The sequence below is a fragment of the Suricata suricatta genome, chromosome 5, assembly GCF_006229205.1.
Source record: "Suricata suricatta isolate VVHF042 chromosome 5, meerkat_22Aug2017_6uvM2_HiC, whole genome shotgun sequence".
NCBI lineage: Eukaryota > Metazoa > Chordata > Mammalia > Carnivora > Herpestidae > Suricata > Suricata suricatta.
Window position 1 is genome coordinate 65,377,202 of NC_043704.1, and position 17,429 is coordinate 65,394,630.

The 17,429-nt window shown below is 45.1% G+C and overlaps 1 protein-coding gene across 3 annotated transcripts; it reads left to right on the forward strand.

The window, feature by feature from the left end:
* The first annotated feature begins 3,879 nt into the window (after positions 1-3,879).
* ADPRH (ADP-ribosylarginine hydrolase) lies at positions 3,880-11,316 on the forward strand. Of its 3 annotated transcripts, none has more exons than XM_029939375.1 (5): positions 3,880-4,208; positions 4,858-4,957; positions 6,133-6,458; positions 7,696-8,056; positions 9,457-11,316. In XM_029939375.1, the coding sequence occupies exons 3-5, from the start codon at positions 6,146-6,148 to the stop codon at positions 9,869-9,871; spliced, it is 1,089 nt and encodes a 362-aa protein (XP_029795235.1). In that variant the 5' UTR covers positions 3,880-4,208; positions 4,858-4,957; positions 6,133-6,145; the 3' UTR covers positions 9,872-11,316. The 3 variants fall into 3 exon arrangements, with proteins under 3 accessions (XP_029795235.1, XP_029795234.1, XP_029795236.1); XM_029939374.1 differs by having other exon boundaries at positions 3,880-4,204; XM_029939376.1 differs by having other exon boundaries at positions 3,880-3,980.
* The last annotated feature ends 6,113 nt before the right edge of the window (positions 11,317-17,429 follow it).

Genomic DNA, 17,429 nt, shown 5'->3' on the forward strand with positions numbered 1-17,429 from the left:
ATAGAGTAGTAGCCAAGTGGTGCACATAGGGCTCCCTCATAAGTATTAGCATTTATGGACTCTGGTTGCTAACGGAGGCATTAGCATCATTCAGTCAAGACTCAAACATTGTTATTATTACACGTTGAAAGACCACTCTAATACATGGGTTTGATAGCAAGCCTACAGATAGTCTGGTTTATGCTGAATGTTCTGCAGTATGTTTTATATATATTTTTAATGAATCTCATTCTCCCACCTCAGGGTTGGGTTAAATTGAGGCAAGGAATGGGGGTATATGGATTTAGTATTCTAACTTTATAAAAGCGACTGGTGGAACAATTGGGCATACAGTGGCATCTGGGATTTCAGCAAAATTCATTACAGGTTGAACGAAGGAGTCAATGCTGTAATGGATAGATTTGAGTTTTCTGATGGCAAATCTAACAATTGGAGCAGTTTCCCCCTTTTACAGGGATTGGGAAATGCAGACAATGAAAGGCAGAATGAAGAAAGAGCAAGGGAAAGAAGGTTTATAGGCCTGGTCTGGTTACTTTAGGAAAGCTGTCTCCCTCAGCTGCCATCTGCTTCAACTCTGGGAAATCTTTACTTTCAGGTCACAAGTTGATGTGCAGGCCCAGTTGGGGTTTGGTGCATTCTTTGGGTGTGCCACCTGGATCCAAGAGGTTATTCCCTGGAGTTTGGCAGCCCCTGCTAGGGGTTCTTGCAGTGAAGTTGAAGAGAGTCTAGCCTGTCTTTTCCAAGAGACAAAGCCTTTGGGCTATAAGGAGTGATGCTTGAGGTATTCATCTCTTGCAAGTGTACTATGGATTGTTTTATTAAAGCTCGGTTCTTTTCAAAAGAAGCAATTAGGCCTTTACACTATTGAAGTATATCTTCCTCTAATCAGCTGTATATCAAGGGAAACAGGAGCCAGGTGCACTGGGTGCCCTGTGATTATCTCAAAGGGTGCAAGTGTATGGGTTCCAGAAGGTGTGGACCTGAGACTTAGAAGGACTGATGGCATTGCCTTTGGCCACAGGGTATTTGAAGAGTCTCTACAAATTTTGCCGGGTCTTAATGATGCTATTAGTATATTTAACAAGGTGGGAAGCACAAAGTGTTGTACAAGTGTCCAAGTGCCACGGACCTTCTAACGCACTTTAACAGTGAAGTGAGTTACCCAGTCAATATGAAGTTCGGGGAAGGGGGGGTCCCCAGGTACGATAATCTTTTCTAGTAGGATGTTAGCCACCGAAGAGAAGTAACCTGCCTAAAAGGAAGACCTTTGGTCCAGTGAGAAAACATACAAACCATGACTGAAACGTATTTTATCCCTGAGGTGGAAAAGCTGAATGAAATCCATTTGCCAAACCTCGAATGGCCCACTGGGGAATTTAAAGTGTCCAGCAGAGTTGTATTTTGTATTTCTCTAGGTTGTATTTGGGGCAGGTTGAGCAAGCAAAATAAGCACTTTTTGTAGCTCTACTGGTATTTCCCCACCAGTATGGGTTCATAAAAGTTATAATTTTATCAGTGGACCAATGATTCAATGCATGTACAGTAGTCAGTAATGGGGATTTTAAAACTTCTGGTAGGATTGGATTTCTATTTTGGTCAAACCAAAGTTCTCTTTTTATTGAACCAATAGTTATTAGATTTCTAATTTTGTTTTCCCTTTTCTGGGGCCAATTGTTGAGCATCTCTAGCCAATTTTTCTAGATTATCATTGGGAGAACATCCTTTTGGACCATGACTGAGGCTTGGTTGTTGGTTCTTTTGAGAGCAGTGTTCTTATTTATTTATTTACTTATTTAATGTTTATTTATTATTGAGAGAGAGATTGTGAGTGGGAGAGGGTCAGAGAGAGAGGGAGACAGAGGATCTGAAGCGGGCTCTGTGCTGACAGCAGAGCCCCTGATGTGGGGCTTGAGCTCACAAACTGCAGGATCATGACCTGAGCTGAAGCCAGACGCTTAACCAGCTGAGCCACCCAGGAGCCCCTAGAGCAGTGTTCTTGGTGGAAACATCTCCTCCTGAAAACACTACTACACTATATGTTAACTTAGATTTAAACAAAAACTTTTTTAAAAAAAGAAGAGGTTTCAGTAAAACCCTGGGTCATTACTGTCCTGGTGTTTCATTGTTCTTCCCAAGTAAAGGCAGAGATATTAGCTGGCATTATGCACTGGGATGCTAAAGAAGGCACTACATAAATCACCCACAATAGAAAAAAAATGCACTTTCAGCAGGGCTGGAGTTAACAAAGTGTGGGGATTGGGAACCACAGGGTGGTAAAGGATGACAACACTATTCATGGCTCAGAGCCTATCTAAGTGGTAGCGAGGTCCAGGGGCACCATAAAGTAAAAGGAAACTAATGGCTTAGAACAACCCCAGTTACTATTTACATTCAGGCCAAAGAAACACAATTCCATGGATTCTTACAGAAAGAGCACTATGTACTATGAACAATATTTATGAACAGACATCTTAAACTGAAACACATGAGTTTGACAGGGATGCTTATTAAAAATGTTCCTCACGGGGCACCTGGGTGGCTTAGTTGGTTGGTTAAGCGTCCGGCTTCGGCTCAGGTCATGATCTCATGGTTCGTGGGTTCAAGCCCCATGTCAGGCTCTGTGCTGACAGCCAGCTCAGAGCCTGGAGCCTGTTTCGGATTCTGTGTCTCCCTCTCTCTGTTTCTCAAAATTAAATAAAAAACAGGAAAAAAATTTAAAAAAAAATGTTCCTCATTAAGAAAAGTTCTCTGACTACATCCTCAGAAGTTGAGTGGGTTGATTTTTGTATACGACCAAAAAGTTACTTTGGCTAACGGTGCAGGTGGAGGTGGGGCTTTGACTGCATGGGCACAAGGAGACTCTCTGGAGTAATGAAAACATTCTGTATCTTGATTATGGTTAGCCAGATATATATATATTTATTAAAACACTGAAGAGCACACCAAATAAGTACATTTCACTACATGTAAATTGTATCTCAGTTGAAAACAAAAAGAAAAACAAAAACTCTCAGACCAGTCTAGGTAATTATAGCCCGATAGATAGGCATGAAATTAAAATTTTGGTATATAGAATTCTTATATATGGTAATTCTAATTCTTTCCAAAACCAACATTAATTTATCCAAACCAAAATACTGTTAGTTTTCCTTTGCTTTTATTTACTATCAGGATGCAAAACTTTTAAACTGCTACCAAATAAATGATGAATTTAAATTAACTTAATCCTGGGGCACCTGTGTCCTTCAGTCCCTTGAGTATCTATCTGACTTTGGCTCAGGTCATGATCTCACAGTTGGGTTCATGAGTTCAAACCCCATATATCTGCTCCGAGACTGCTTGGGCTCTTCTGCCCCCTTTCTCTGTGCCCTTTCCCCGCTGGCGCTTTCTCATAAAAAAAAAAATCTAAAGAATTATTTAAAAAATAATAATAAAATTAATCCTTACAACCACCATAAGAAACAAAAGCTATTATCTTCCTGTTTTATGGGAGGATTCAGAACCCCGACAAAGGCCTTGCACTCCATACCCTTTCCCCAGTATTTGGTCACACACTGGCTCACCAGAACCCAGAAGAGCTGATCAGAGCAAAGGCCGAGGTGTCAACAAGGGGCTACAGGTGAGTTATGGACCCTCAGCTTCTGAGTCCGGTTCCCTGAGCCCTGACATTCCGAAATGCCAGGGGCTGCCCAGCCCTATCCCCAGCCCAGGGAGCTGGTGGCGGAGGTCCCGTCGCCTCCGCTCAGGCGCAGAAGACCACAGCGCTGCCGGGACGGCGAGGAGCCCTAGTCCGCGGTCCGTGGAACCTGGGCACGGTCCCCCTAACGCGGCTGCGCGGCTCCGCCCTTGAGCTGGGCGTTCCCCTCGAGGTGGGCCGGAACCACCACACACCAGATGCAGCCAGGACTCTCCGCGCACCCTGCGCTCACGGCGCCCCGCCCCGCCCTGGTCCTGCGCGAGTTCCCGTACCCGGCGATCAGGTACTCCTCCCCGCCGTCCTCCCGCAGCTCAGCGGACGCACTCCTCCCAGCAGGCCTGCCTGCTGGGTCCTCCCACTCGTCCTCCCCGCCAGCGCGACGTCCGCCTCCCGCGGGGACACGCAAGTCCAGCCCAGCGTTTCCCAGAGCGCTCGCCTCCAGGCAGTGAGCAGGTGCCCACCCCGCCCATCTGCGTTTTTCACCCGCCTCCCCACCAAAATAAATAAGTAAGTAAGTAAGTAAGTAAATAAATAAATAAGTAAATAGTAAGTAAGTAAATTAATTAATTAATTAAATTAAAAAGGAGAAGACTGCCAGGAAGAAACCGCGCAGACCTTAGTTTTGAAGTTTTGAGTTTACTTGAATTTATAATTTGGGGCGACAATGTAAATGGTAGAGGAAGAGTTTAAGGAAAAACTGTGTTGTGGAAGCAGGAGGCTGAGTAGTACATGTAAAGGTTAAAAAGAATTTACAAGGAAAGAAATGGTCATCCCCTGTATTGCAATGCACAAAAACGCACATTCGGATGGAGCCAGAAGGAATTGTGGAAAAGAAGCTGAGAGCATATCGGGGGTTGTAAATTGGTCCTCAAAATCCAACTAACTTTTGTCTCAGAAGGTCTCAGCACAAGATGGGAGCCCCCACTCTCCTATTTACAGATAGGAAAATTGAGGTCCTCTGTGGTTTGTCCACAGTGATGCACCTGATTCTTGGCAGACCAGAGCCAGGAGCCTGAACTCCATTTCCTAGACATCATTTATAAATAGTAAAATATGTAAATAAGGTTTTACAAATACCCTTTGTGAGTCGAGAAACTCAGCACGATCAGTAACTTGGTTTTGGGATCCTCAGCTTGTCTTCATCATTTACTATTCTCCAGGTGCTTGCCAGCCTGCATTCCCTGGCCCACAGCAGTGCAGCTGAAAGAGACTCCTGGAAGCCCTAGGACTTGAACTTAACCCTGAGTAAATAGGGTTTAGGTAAGTGGAGGAGAGGAAGGGTGTGGTGGGAGGTGCCAGGAAAGAGCTTGAGCTGAGGGGAAGTTTAGCAAGCCTAACTGCAGCTGGGCACCTTTAAAAGTGCCTGGCTTATGCGAGTATGGTAGGTGGATAGAGTTGGGGCAGATGGTGGAGGGCTTTGAACATGAATGCTACAGGCAGATAGGACACAACCAGGAATTGGAAATGCAACAACAGGGAAACCAGTACTTCACCAGGGGTTACATTCATGGACCGACTATTAGCTGAGATCCCGACTGTATAAGTCAAATCATTTATCAGGAAAACAAAATTAAAATATTGCTGTCGAAAGAAATATTGTAGGAAGAAGGTATTCTAGTTGAGTAACAAAAATCTTTCCCTTGGTTTCATACGAATAATAAAATGGTGCTTGCTATGTATGTGCTAAACACTGTTGTATGTGCTCTACAAAACTTAATTTATTTGCTTCTCACAATAAACCAGTGAGGTTGTTACTATTTTTGTCACCATTTTAGAGATGTGGAGGCTGAGGCACAAAAAGGTTGCCCAAGGTAAGTAGATCTGTGTTGAGGAGGAGTGGCCTGCCACCAGAAGATTTGGGTCTCTGTGCCTCCATTCACTGGTTGTGTCAGTTTCTCTGTCCAAGCCTCAGTGTTCTTATCTGAAATGCATCCACTAATCCCTGTCTACTACTGAGGTAGAGAATATTCCGGTGCTTTGCAAACTGTGCATTGTGATGCCAATGAAAAGTACTATTATTTAATAAAGGAAGGATGCACTTCCAAGGCCAAATCCCAACTAAAAAGAGAAAATGATAAGCCTGGTTCGACTTGTAGAATTTAACAGGCTTGCCACTCGCAGAGAGGCAAAGATAGAATGATAGTTAAAGTCATTGGCTGTGGAGTCAGGTGGACATAAGCTGGAACCTCAGCCCTGCCACTTATTAGCTCTGTGACCTATGACAAGGCACATGATGTTTCTGATACTGTGTTATTTTGGTGATCCTCAATTTACGTATAAAATGGGTCTAATATATTCCTCATAGAGCAGTTCTGAGGATTGCCTGAGATGTACAATGCCTACAAGTAGTTAAGTGCTCAATACAGCGTAGAGAGGCCCATTATTTTTAGATTCTTCTTTTTCCTCATCCTCTGTGTGTCTTACTATTCCCCCAGACACAGCCTCATCATGTGCGAGGGACTGATGGAAAGGTATGTGGCTGCCATGGTGCTGAGCGCAGCTGGAGATGCCTTGGGGTACTTCAACGGGAAGTGGGAGTTTCTGCGAGATGGAGAAAAGATTCACCAGCAGCTGGCCCAGCGTGGTGGGTTGGACGCCATAGATGTGGAGAGGTGGAGAGTCAGTGATGACACAGTGATGCACCTGGCCACGGCAGACGCTCTTGTGGAAGCCGGGAAGGTCTTGGATTTGGCTCAGCTGTATTCCCTACTTGCTAAGCATTACCAAGCCTGCATGGAAGACATGGATGGCCGAGCGCCAGGTGAGTGCTGCCTCCGGAGGTCCTGGACAGTGGAGAATAAAGCAGTCCCAAGGCAGTCATTAAAAATGTTTAAATATCAAGGAGACAGTTATATTTAGTAGTTGTGATAAAAATAGAAACAACCTAGGTGTTCTTTAATTTATTTAACTGTGGTGACATATTCACAGCCTTTTAAAATTATGCAGGTAAATATTTACTGATATGGAAAGATATATTAAGGTAAAAACAAAAAGAGGATTACAAAACACATAGGGCATCCAAAGACTCATTGTTGCTCTGGGCCCATTGCTCCTTTTCTGAGCCTGGTGCTCCTCACTGTAGAATCTACAGCTTCTTTCTGACATTCAGGATCTCTAATTCTCAGGTTTCATTGGGTCCTGTACAGGCTTGGGCTTGGGGCACCTGGGTGGGTCAGTCAGTTAGGCATCAGACTTCGGCTCAGGTCATGATCTCATGATTCATGAGTTTGAGCCCCACATCAGGTTCTGGGCGACAGCTTGGAACCTGGAGCCTGCTTCAGATTCTGTGTGTCTCTCTCTCTCTGCCCCTCCTCAGCTTGCACTCTCTCTCTCTCTCAAATAAATACACATTTTAAAAAAAAAGGCTTGGGCTTGGAGTGTGATGGTTTGATGGGGCCATTAAATAGCTGTTTACATGATTTTGAGCAAGGTTCTTAAGCTCTGAGCCTCAGCTTATTCATTCGTTTTTTAAAAAAATGTGTATTTATTTTGAGAGAGAGAGAGAGCACGTGCACATGTGCGAGCTGGGGAGGAACAGAGAGAGAGAACCCCAAGCAGGCCCCGTGCTGGCAGAGCAGAGCCCGACACAGGGCTCAGTGTCACGAACCGTGAGATCGTGGCCTGAGCCAAAATCGAGGGTCAGACACTTAACCAAATGAGCCACCCAGGCAACCCCTTAACTTATTCATTTCAAAAAGAGAGTACTATGGTACACCTACCTTTTTGAGTCATTGTGATGTCTCAGTAATAACTGATAAAGATTCCAAGACACTCTACACAAATCCGATTCTTTCGTAGTAATCTTCTCATACTAAGGGTTATAGAGAGAGTAAGGAACAGGGTTGGCTTAGGGTTTGGAGTTTGGGGGCATTCATCATCATATTCTTTTGGCTTTTCCTTTCCATCAGAGAAACTTGGAGACTAATCTTGATCCTGTCGTCCTGCCGGGGCCTGTGCTGTGGTTCCACTGACCCTCTGTTCCCCCTTCCTCTTCCCAGGGTCTGCTTCGGTGCAGAATGCCATGCTGCTGGAGCCAGATAAGGCCAACGGCTGGAGGATTCCCTTTAACAACCACGAGGGCGGCTGTGGGGCTGCCATGCGTGCCATGTGCATCGGCCTCAGATTCCCTCACCCTAAACAGCTAGACACGCTGATCCAGGTGAGCATCGAGAGTGGCAGGATGACCCACCACCACCCCACAGGCTACCTGGGCGCTCTCGTTTCTGCTCTTTTTACAGCCTATGCTGTGAACAACAAGCCCCCCAGACAATGGGGAAAAGACTTGATGGAGGTGCTACCAGAAGCTAAAAAGTACATTATCCAATCAGGCTACTTTTTGGAGGAGAATCTTCAACACTGGTAAGTTGGTAGGTGCCGCTCCTGCTAGGAAGTGAGTAAGTCTGTGTGTGCACAGAAATGCACGTGTGTATCTAGAATTCACTGATCAAAGCACTGTCGTTGTTCTCACCATCTGCTGCGTCCAGCACCCCCTACTCCAGCCCACCTGCTAAGGATTTCAAGTTCAGTACCAGCAGTGGTTGCCACAAAGTAGCCAAGTGAAGACCTCAATGAGTATACACCTGTGGTACTTCCCTCTTGTATAAGGATCCTATTTTGTATTCCAACTTTCTGTAGTTTTTGTAGCTATCCTATCCCACTATGAACGTCACTGCTTCTTTCCTGGAACTTGTTTATTCAGTATTGTCTTGACACACAATATTTTGAAATCTTCGGTTAGAGTGCCTAAGAGATAGATTTTTTCCCACCAGCTCATTAATAAGGGGTAAAGCCACAATTTCCCTTTTTCATGAGTTCACCTCACATTGTGTTTCTTAGAATGAAAAGCTCCAGAAGGTTTCTGCTGAAATCACTTATGATCATAATGTTCCAAAGTTCTATCTCAAAAAACAACCCACAATAGAAGTATATAAGGAAATGATGTATTAATTAGCTTGACTCTAGTAATCTTTTCACTGTGTATCTGTGTATTAAATCAGCATGTCGTATACATTAAATACAGTCAAGATTTCTTAAGAAGATAAAAGAAAATAAATTCCACCCTTGAAAGGTGACACTTGACATTCTCAATTCAGGAAAAATAGATCTTTATTTCTCACCTTTAGCTTGCTATATATCTTTTTATTCAGCAACAGCTATCAGTGCCTTGTTTATATTAATCCTTGGCAAAAATTTATTGAATGAATGCCAATTAAAGCTCATTTTTATTTTTTAGAAATGTTATTTTTTTGACAGAGAGAGAGGGGGAGGAGAGAGAGTGGGGAGAGGGGACAGAGAAAGGAGAGAGAGAATTCCAATGCGGGACTCAGTCTCACAAACTTTAAGATCATGACCTGAGCCAAAATCAAGAGCTGGATGCTTAACTGACTGAGCCAGGTGCCCCTCATCTTGATGTTTTTAAGCATTTTTTTAAAAATAAGCTTATCTATTTCTTTTGAGAGAGAGGGAGGGAGAGAGAGAATCCCAAGCAGGCACTATGCTATTAGTGCGGAGCCCAATGCAGAGCCTGAACTCACAGAACCACGAGATCATGCCCTGAGCCAAAACCAAGAGTTGGACACGTAACCAACCGAGCCACCCAGGCATCTGTCATTTTGATTATTTAATACAATTTTGATATTAGTACCAGAAGTTGAAGTCGTCTTGGAATTTTCCCTGTTCACACATCTATCTGCTACCTTTCCTTAATCATTTTCAAATTTATTTTTTTCGATTGACTGTAGAATTTTTCCTTCCTACAGGTCCTACTTCCAAGACCAGTGGGAAAAATACCTAAAACTTAGAGGGATTTTGGATGGCAAATCGGCCCCTACCTTCCCCAAGCCCTTTGATGTGAAGGAGAGGGATCAGTTCTATACCTCCGTGAGCTACTCTGGCTGGGGTGGCAGCAGTGGACACGATGCCCCCATGATTGCCTACGATGCCATCCTGGCTGCAGGAGACTCCTGGAAGGAGCTTGCCCATCGAGCCTTTTTCCATGGTGGAGACAGTGACTCTACAGCTGCCATTGCTGGCTGCTGGTGGGGAGTGATGTATGGTTTTAAAGGAGTGAGTCCCTCCAACTATGAGAAACTAGAATATAGAAACAGGCTGGAAGAGACAGCCAGGGCTTTGTATTCTCTTGGGTCAAAGGAAGATACTGGAATTGCCCATTAGAGAGAGACGACATCATTTCTCATGGTTTTTCCTCTTGTGTAGTCCAGTTTCTTTTCACTTTTTCCAAAGTCAAGAGTTTGAACCTTGTACTCCAAGAATTTTGAGATAACATGTACCTTGAGCAACCGAAACTCGTCTTTCTAAATTCATCCTGTTCCGTCTGACCCAGTCCCTCTTTCTGTCCTGAAGAATCTTTATCTCAGTTGGTGGAAGTCAGCATCTCCCAAGCTAGAAGTCTCATAGTCCCATATTTGAGTCTTCATTTTCATCATCTGATGTTTTGCTAAGTTTTTTTCTGTTTGTTTCAGGTTGAGTTCCCCCAAAAGTGGACTCTGAGACAAAGATTTAAGAATAAGTAGTTTATTGGGAGGTGATTCCAGGAAGCCCTGGTCGGAGAATGGGGTAGTGAGACCAGGAGGGGAGGGAAGCCAGCACAAGGTGTGATACTGAGCAGGTTAGCGCTCTGGGCAGTTGGGACTAGTCCATCTGGGTTCTCTGTAAAGCACCCCTCAGAGTTCCACCTCCCAAGGGGCAAGCAAACCTGGGGTGTTCATCCATCACCTTCCATTTGGCATTGGTTGAGGACCACTCCTAGGGATGCTAACTCCCTGGTACTTCTTGGCCCACCTCTTGTGCAAGCCGGACACGGTCAGGCAGAGACTCAGGTGCTTGCCGTGACAGGCTGTAAAGTGCATAGGAACAGTGAGGGCGCTATGGGGTCCCAATAGCAGCTGCCAGATGGTGTGCCTCCGAAATGTCCTTCATATCTGTTACTCTTTTACTTTCTTGCACCAGTATTTTTCAGCTGGATTTCTGCAGTCTAGGCTACTCATGTCTGGGGAGGTGCTGCTGCAAGCTGTACTCTGTACGTTGCTGGCCATGGCACTTAACGTATTGCCAGTTTTGTTGTTTTCTTTGCTTGTCTTTAGTCTTGTCTGTACACAACCTAGCACAGTGCCTGGGAACACGAGAGGTACTAGATCAGTACATGTTAAACGAATGTTGTTAATGACCTCCTGTCTGGTGCCTTAACTCCAGTCTTGCCTTCCTTCTTGTCCTCCAGAGTTATCTTTCTTTACAAGTAACAGATCAATCATGCTGAACTTCTCATCATGTTCCAACGAATACTCATCTCCTTTCTCCATTTCTTAATGTTCTTCCCTCTCCTTTTCCACCTGGTAGATTCTTCCTCATCCTTCAAGCCCCAGCTCAGGTAGAACCTTCTAGGTGAAGCTTGCTGTGACTGTTCAGGCATTTGGCCACTTTCTCCTCATACGCACAGCCTTCTGTCTCCAGCCCTGTCACCACACTGGTCCTGTTGAGTGGTGATTGGGTGTCTTCTGAGGACAACCTCAGGTTCCTTGTGAGGAATTATCTTATTCTCATTGTGGCTTCCCCGCCTGCCCCATGAGAGACATTCAATAAATATTTACTCTGGAGGTTCATCAGGTTGTGTTGATGTGAATGCTTTCGACATGCAGTTCCACATCTGTTTCAGACACATCTGTTCAAACACCTGCTACTTTACAGTTGCTCGGAGTGACCTGAGATGCACTGTGAGACACAGAGTCTGACGCCTTAACTATGCACGTGTGCTGCCCTACCTGAGACAAAGCTGTCAGCCTTGTGTTTGAACAGAACTTTAACACAGGCATGAAATTTATTATTCTTTTATACATAAAGGGAGAAGGGAATTCCAAAGTTCATTTTATGTCTCAAAACACTCATATATATTTATATATTTCAGAAAACAAACATGTTTGAATATTGCAAAATGGAAAACAGGTTCTTTGGTAAGACAACCAATTGGAGTTGCAGACTTTCAAGCATGTTGGGCTACAATTCACAGAACAATGTTATGTCTTCAATTCAGATGTCTTAACAGACTCCTTTGTATAAATATTCTGAGCACAGTTTTAGAATAATATAAAACACGTAGTCTATACATTTTTATACAAGATTTCTGAGCAGAAGATTAAGGTAGAGACCTTCATGACTGCTTTCAATTTCTCAGTTGGTAAGAGCTGACTTTATAGCACAGAATAGTGGGTGCTTTTCTGCAGATGTAGGAAAAGAGGAAACATTTCTCCTGGTTCTGAGTTTTTTTTTTTCCCAGTAGTTAGGAATCTAGAATAGGTAGAACACTAGAGTTCTATTAGCACTGGCCAAACAGCAGACCTGCTTAAATCTTACAGTATAGAAAGAGCAGACGAGCATTTTAACAAGTGGAATCTGAGGCATGACCTGTTCTACCTCTAGCTGGTTTGGTAAATCATCTGAATTTAGTGAAAAGCAAACATGAAATGATTTTATTTTTCTCCAACTACTGCCTTCACAGCACTCTGTGGAAGCTGCTTTCTGTCCCTTAGAATATCACATTCGTTTTGGTCTTTTGGTGGGAGTGGGGAGCGTATTAAAAACCCAATCCAGGGGTGACTGGGTGGCTTAGTTAAGTCACCTCTTGATTTTGGCTCAGTTCATGATCTCACAGTTTGTGAGCTGACAGCACGGGGCCTGCTTGGGAATCTCTCTCTCCCTCTCTTTGCTCCTCCTGGCTTGAGCTCTCTCTCTTTCAACATAAACTTCAAAAAAAAAAAAAACAGTTGATCCCAGTCTAGTATTTTTTATAAATTTCAGCTTTATTGAGGGATAATTGACATAGAAGATTGTAAAATATCTAAAGCATACTTTGTGGTGATTTGATACCCATTTACATTGTGAAAGGATTCCTCCCAGCTAGTTAATTAACCCACTATTACTGCCATATTTATATTTGGGGTGGGGGTAGGGGGGAGAACATTCAAGGTCTATTCTCTTCGCGAATTTCAAGTATACAATACAGTGTTATCCACGTACTCACCATGTTTCACCTCACATCCTCAGACCTTCATCTTACAGGTGAAAGTTTGTACCTTTTTACCAACCTCTCTCTATTTCCCCACCTCCCAGCCTCTGGCAACCACTTTCCTACTGTGTTTCTAGGAGTTTGACCTTTTTTAAAGATTCAACATGTAAGTGATATCACGCAGTATTTGTCTTTTCCTGTCTGACTGTTTGGCTGCACATAATGCCCTAAATGAAGCACATCCATATTGTTACAAATGGCTGGATTTCCTTCTTTCTCGTGGCTGAATGGTATCCCTCTGTGTGTATGCATATACCCCATCTTTATCCACTCTTCTGTTGACGGACACTTAGGTTGTTTCCATATCTTGGCTATTGTGGGTAATGCTGCAGTTAACACAGGAGTGCAGACCCTTTGGGACCCTGTTTTCCTTTCCTTTGGATTTATACCCAGAAGTGGGAATCCCAGCCCAGTTCAATAAATCCTAAATTTCAGTGTCATGCCCTCCATGCTCCCCACCTCCATCAGCCCTGGGCCCAAGGGACTTGGAGGAGAAAAGGGGACATTCCTTTCTTCCATCTGGGGCTCCTTGCTCCTCTCAAATATTGCCCTGAGATCATTCTTATTGGTGGAGCACTGGTAGCAAAGGTTCAAGACAGCTATCTTCTGAGCCCAAGGGAAACTCATCCTTCCTGCTCACGTCCAACAGTGGGAGTGCAGGTTTCTCGCCTACTGCTGTCTTATATTCCCCCCATCCCTCGTAAATAGGCCCCGAGACATCCAACTTGCAAATAGATGCCCAGGCCCCCTTGATATGGTCACCTTCGATCTCAGCTGGTAGGCTTTCACTCACTGGTTGTGGAGAATAAGAAAGAGCACCACCTCCCCTCCCCTTTCAAGAGGTAAGGGAGAAACCCCACAGAACTATGACTCTCTATTTTCCATTCAGTCACTGGTTTTCAGCAGAGGGGAGGTGGATTCTCTCTCCCTCTCCCTCTGCCCCTCTCCCACTAGCATACCTTCTCCTACATCCTCCTGGGATTTGTCTTTCCAAGTCCTTCCAGTCCCTTTAGAATACAGTGGAGGGGGTGGGGGAGGGGGTAGGAGGGCAAGGACTTAGCATCTGTTATTTCCCAGGTAGGACTTCAGTTACAACTGGAGACAGCAGAGAAAGACTTTAGAGATCCTGCTGTATTTGTTTGAGACTCTCTTCATCACAGGCACACTTCAAAATGAGTTCAGTCTCTCAGACTCTTTCTTCTCAAACCTCAATATCTCCTCTCCAAACCTTACTCTCAACTGGCAACCTTGCTTGCTATTTCTCTGAGAAAAGAGAAGCAACCAGAAGAGAACAATTGCACACACTCTTCACCACCTCTGCCCACCACCTGCATCTGGCTCAAGGTGTCTTCCTTTGCTCCTACTGTGAGTGCCAGGGGCCAGTGTGTGTGTGTGTGTGTGTGTGTGTGTGTGTGTGTGTGTGTGTGTGTGTAAGAAGGGAGGAGGAGAATAGAGGAAAGATAATAAACTTAATTATATGCATAATGTTAAAGTAAATTAAAAAATGATCTGAGGGGCACCTGGGTGGCTCAGTCAGTTAAACGTCTGAGTCTTGATTTCAGCTCAGGTCATGATCTCACAGTTCATACGATGGAGCCCCACGTGGTGTGTGGAGCCTGCTTAAGATTCTCTCTCCCTCTCCCTCTGCCCCTCTCCCACTAGCATACTCTATCTCTGTCTCCCTCTAAAAAAAAATCTAACAGTATGAATTTATCATGATTATCAAATTAATATGTATTTTCCAAAAAAGAGAAGGGGTGCCTGAGTGACTCAGTCGGTTGAGCGTCTGGCTTCAGCTTAGGTCATGATCTCACGTTCGTGGGATTCGAGCCCAGCGTCAGGCTCTGTGCTGACAGCTAGCTCAGCCTGGGGCCTTATTTCAGATTCTGTATCTCCCTCTCTCTCTGACTCTCCCCTGCTCATGCGGTCTCTCTCCCTCTCTCTCTCAAAAATAAATAAAACATTTAAAAAAATTTTAAAAAGAGAATACGACACATGTAACATTACAGGAGTTAATGATATGTTTTTGGCCTGCTATATGATGGTGTTTCATTTGCTTTCATTGTTACCTGATGGAAAGATGTTATCTAGAAGTCTTGGCAATATTTTTTTTGAGAGCTGCAAAATTACCATTGGCCACGTCCACCCTCCTTCAAGCTTCTTCCACCACCATATACTTTACTTACTCTCCTCTATACCTCCAGGGCAAGTAAATGAGTTTTTTGTTAGTTTGTTTTTGTTTTTTAATAGGCACAGAGCTACTGAGAGTGAGGGGGAAGGAATAGAGATTCTGATGATTTCACAGCCAACCAGCCTACTGGATCAGCTCCTCATGGGATGCCTGCTGGGGTCTGGTTAGGGGTCCAAGTGTCAACCAGAGAGGGCATAGTGGGGAGCCTTGCCATCATTTTCCATTTTGGGGGTTATGGGATTGGGAGAAGTGACACCTAGGGTGTCGGTTAGACTCTTTCCATTTGGAGAAGGAGGAAGAATGAGTTACCAAGTGTCAGGTAGTTTACTACACCCCGTTAGCAGATGAAGAAATTGGGCTCCGAGAAGCTTCCATCTGTCCAAAGTCACATGTCTAGGGTGAGAAGGAGCTGCGGTTTAATCCCAGCCCACGTGCCTCCAATCCTATCACACTGCAACTGTTAGCTGTGGTTAGAAAGTTTTCCTTAGACAAGGCCAAAATGAAACCCAAGAGTTACATGCAGATGGCAGAAGACTGTGTCCTCTCTTCACCTTCTCACAACCATGAGGGGAAGTCAGGGAGAAAGCTCCTTGAGGGCTTGAGATCCACTTTTGGGTGCAGGGGGAGAGGGGCAGAGGGAAGCCCAGGTGAGACTGTGAAATGGACAGTCTCCCTTCCCCCCTCAGAGAGCCTCCTCTTACTCTGACACCAAAGAGACTCCGTCCAATGCGTGAGCCGTGATTAGGACCCCTCTCTCCAAACTGTACTTGATTACACCCGCCCCGTTGAAGGTTCCTACTTCCCCTTTTGGTGTCTCTGGGTTATCATCTATAGCAGCTGGGTGGTCTCAGGCAAGTGCCCTCTCTCAGAGTCTCTAAGGCTCCAGGCCCATGGATTCCAGTTTCTCTGGATGGTGCTGAGACAGGTGGTCCTGCACACAGGGCACTCCAGCCCTGCTTGAAGAGTAGTACTCGATGACGAAGGGGAAAGGGAAGGCGCTAAGTGTCAGCGGTACTGATGCCACCCACAAGGAATACTGTGCTGGAGTGACTGAAGTCACCGGCTTTGTGTGCCAGCTCTGGCCGTGGTGTGAGCGGCTTTGAAAACGCAGCCCTCAGTCTCCTGCCCCTGGGGACTCTAACTGATTCATGGTCCCGGTTACAGCGTTTCTGGATCTATCCTCATCTTTGAAGGATGATCTGAAACTGATCCCGGCTAGTGACTGAGCAGGGTGGGGATGGCTAATCAGGGTCATTCCTGTAAGACAGGATTTCATTAACAAGAAACTGGAGCTGGGGGCCCCTGGGTGGTTCAGTCGGTTAGGCGGTGAAGCGTCGACTCTTGGCTTGGCTCAGGTCATGGTCTCACGGTTCCTGGGTTTGAGCCCCACCTCTGGTTTTGCACTGACCATGCGGAGACTGCTTGGGTTTTTTTTGTTGTTGTTGTTGTTCCCTCTCTTTCTGCCCCTCCCCTGCTCGTGCTTTCTGTTTCTCAAAATAAATGAATAAACTTAAGAAAAATTCCATAAAAAAATAAAAAGAAAGAAACTTCAGCTTGAGGATTCCCCATTGACCTTGCCAGAACATTCCAGGAACTGAGGCAGTCCAGGAGTTTTCCTATGTCAGCCATTTCCTCTTCTTCACAGGTGTCAGACTTGCATCATGGCCTAAAGACTGTGTCTGCCTTCTTCAGCACCCCTTATTTGTCACAGGTGTTGTCTACAGTGAATCTCTCCCACATTGAGCCCCATCTTGGTGTCTCTTCTCCGGGGAACTGGTCTACCACACCTGGTGTGGTCTGTGACACCAGAGCAGCCTTCAGTGGTGCCCTGTTTATTGCCCCTCTCCTTCCTGATGGCAGCAGTGCTAGTGTAGTGGGATCGTGTGCACCAGGGCAAGCAAGGGCTGGCCCCTCCAAAATCATGTTCCCTTCATCTTGGGCAGACCTGACACAGCCATGATGACATGGCGCCAAGGCTCTCTTGGGAACTGTTACTGTCTGGTGCAGAGGTGCAGAGCATGGCCACTGGGATCAGTTTGTCCTAACTCTACATGACCTTGTGCAAGTTACTTAGCCTTTCTGTGCTCTAAAGCTGTGAGCACCTCACAGAGCTATTGTCCAGAAAGTGTGGTAGTGCCCTGCTGACTGGTTCCACCTCGAAGCGGGGAGCTACAATTTAAGGAGTGCTGGGCAAGTACCTTGCCTTCCCCTTCCCCTGACCTGCCCAGAACTAGCTTTCTGTGGCTTCTGCCACTCCTTTGGGTGAAGAGGACGTGTGATGCACTGGAAACGCCCTGGCTACGGACCAGTGCAGCCACATCGACCAGGGTTGCAATAGGTCACTTTCTTTGTCTGCTGTTCAGTTTCTTTATTCATGAACTTATGATGTTGAACATCTCTTTTAAGAGATTGGGCTTTACTTCTAGCTCTTGGAGTCTTTGAAAGGATAGTACTGCTAGAGG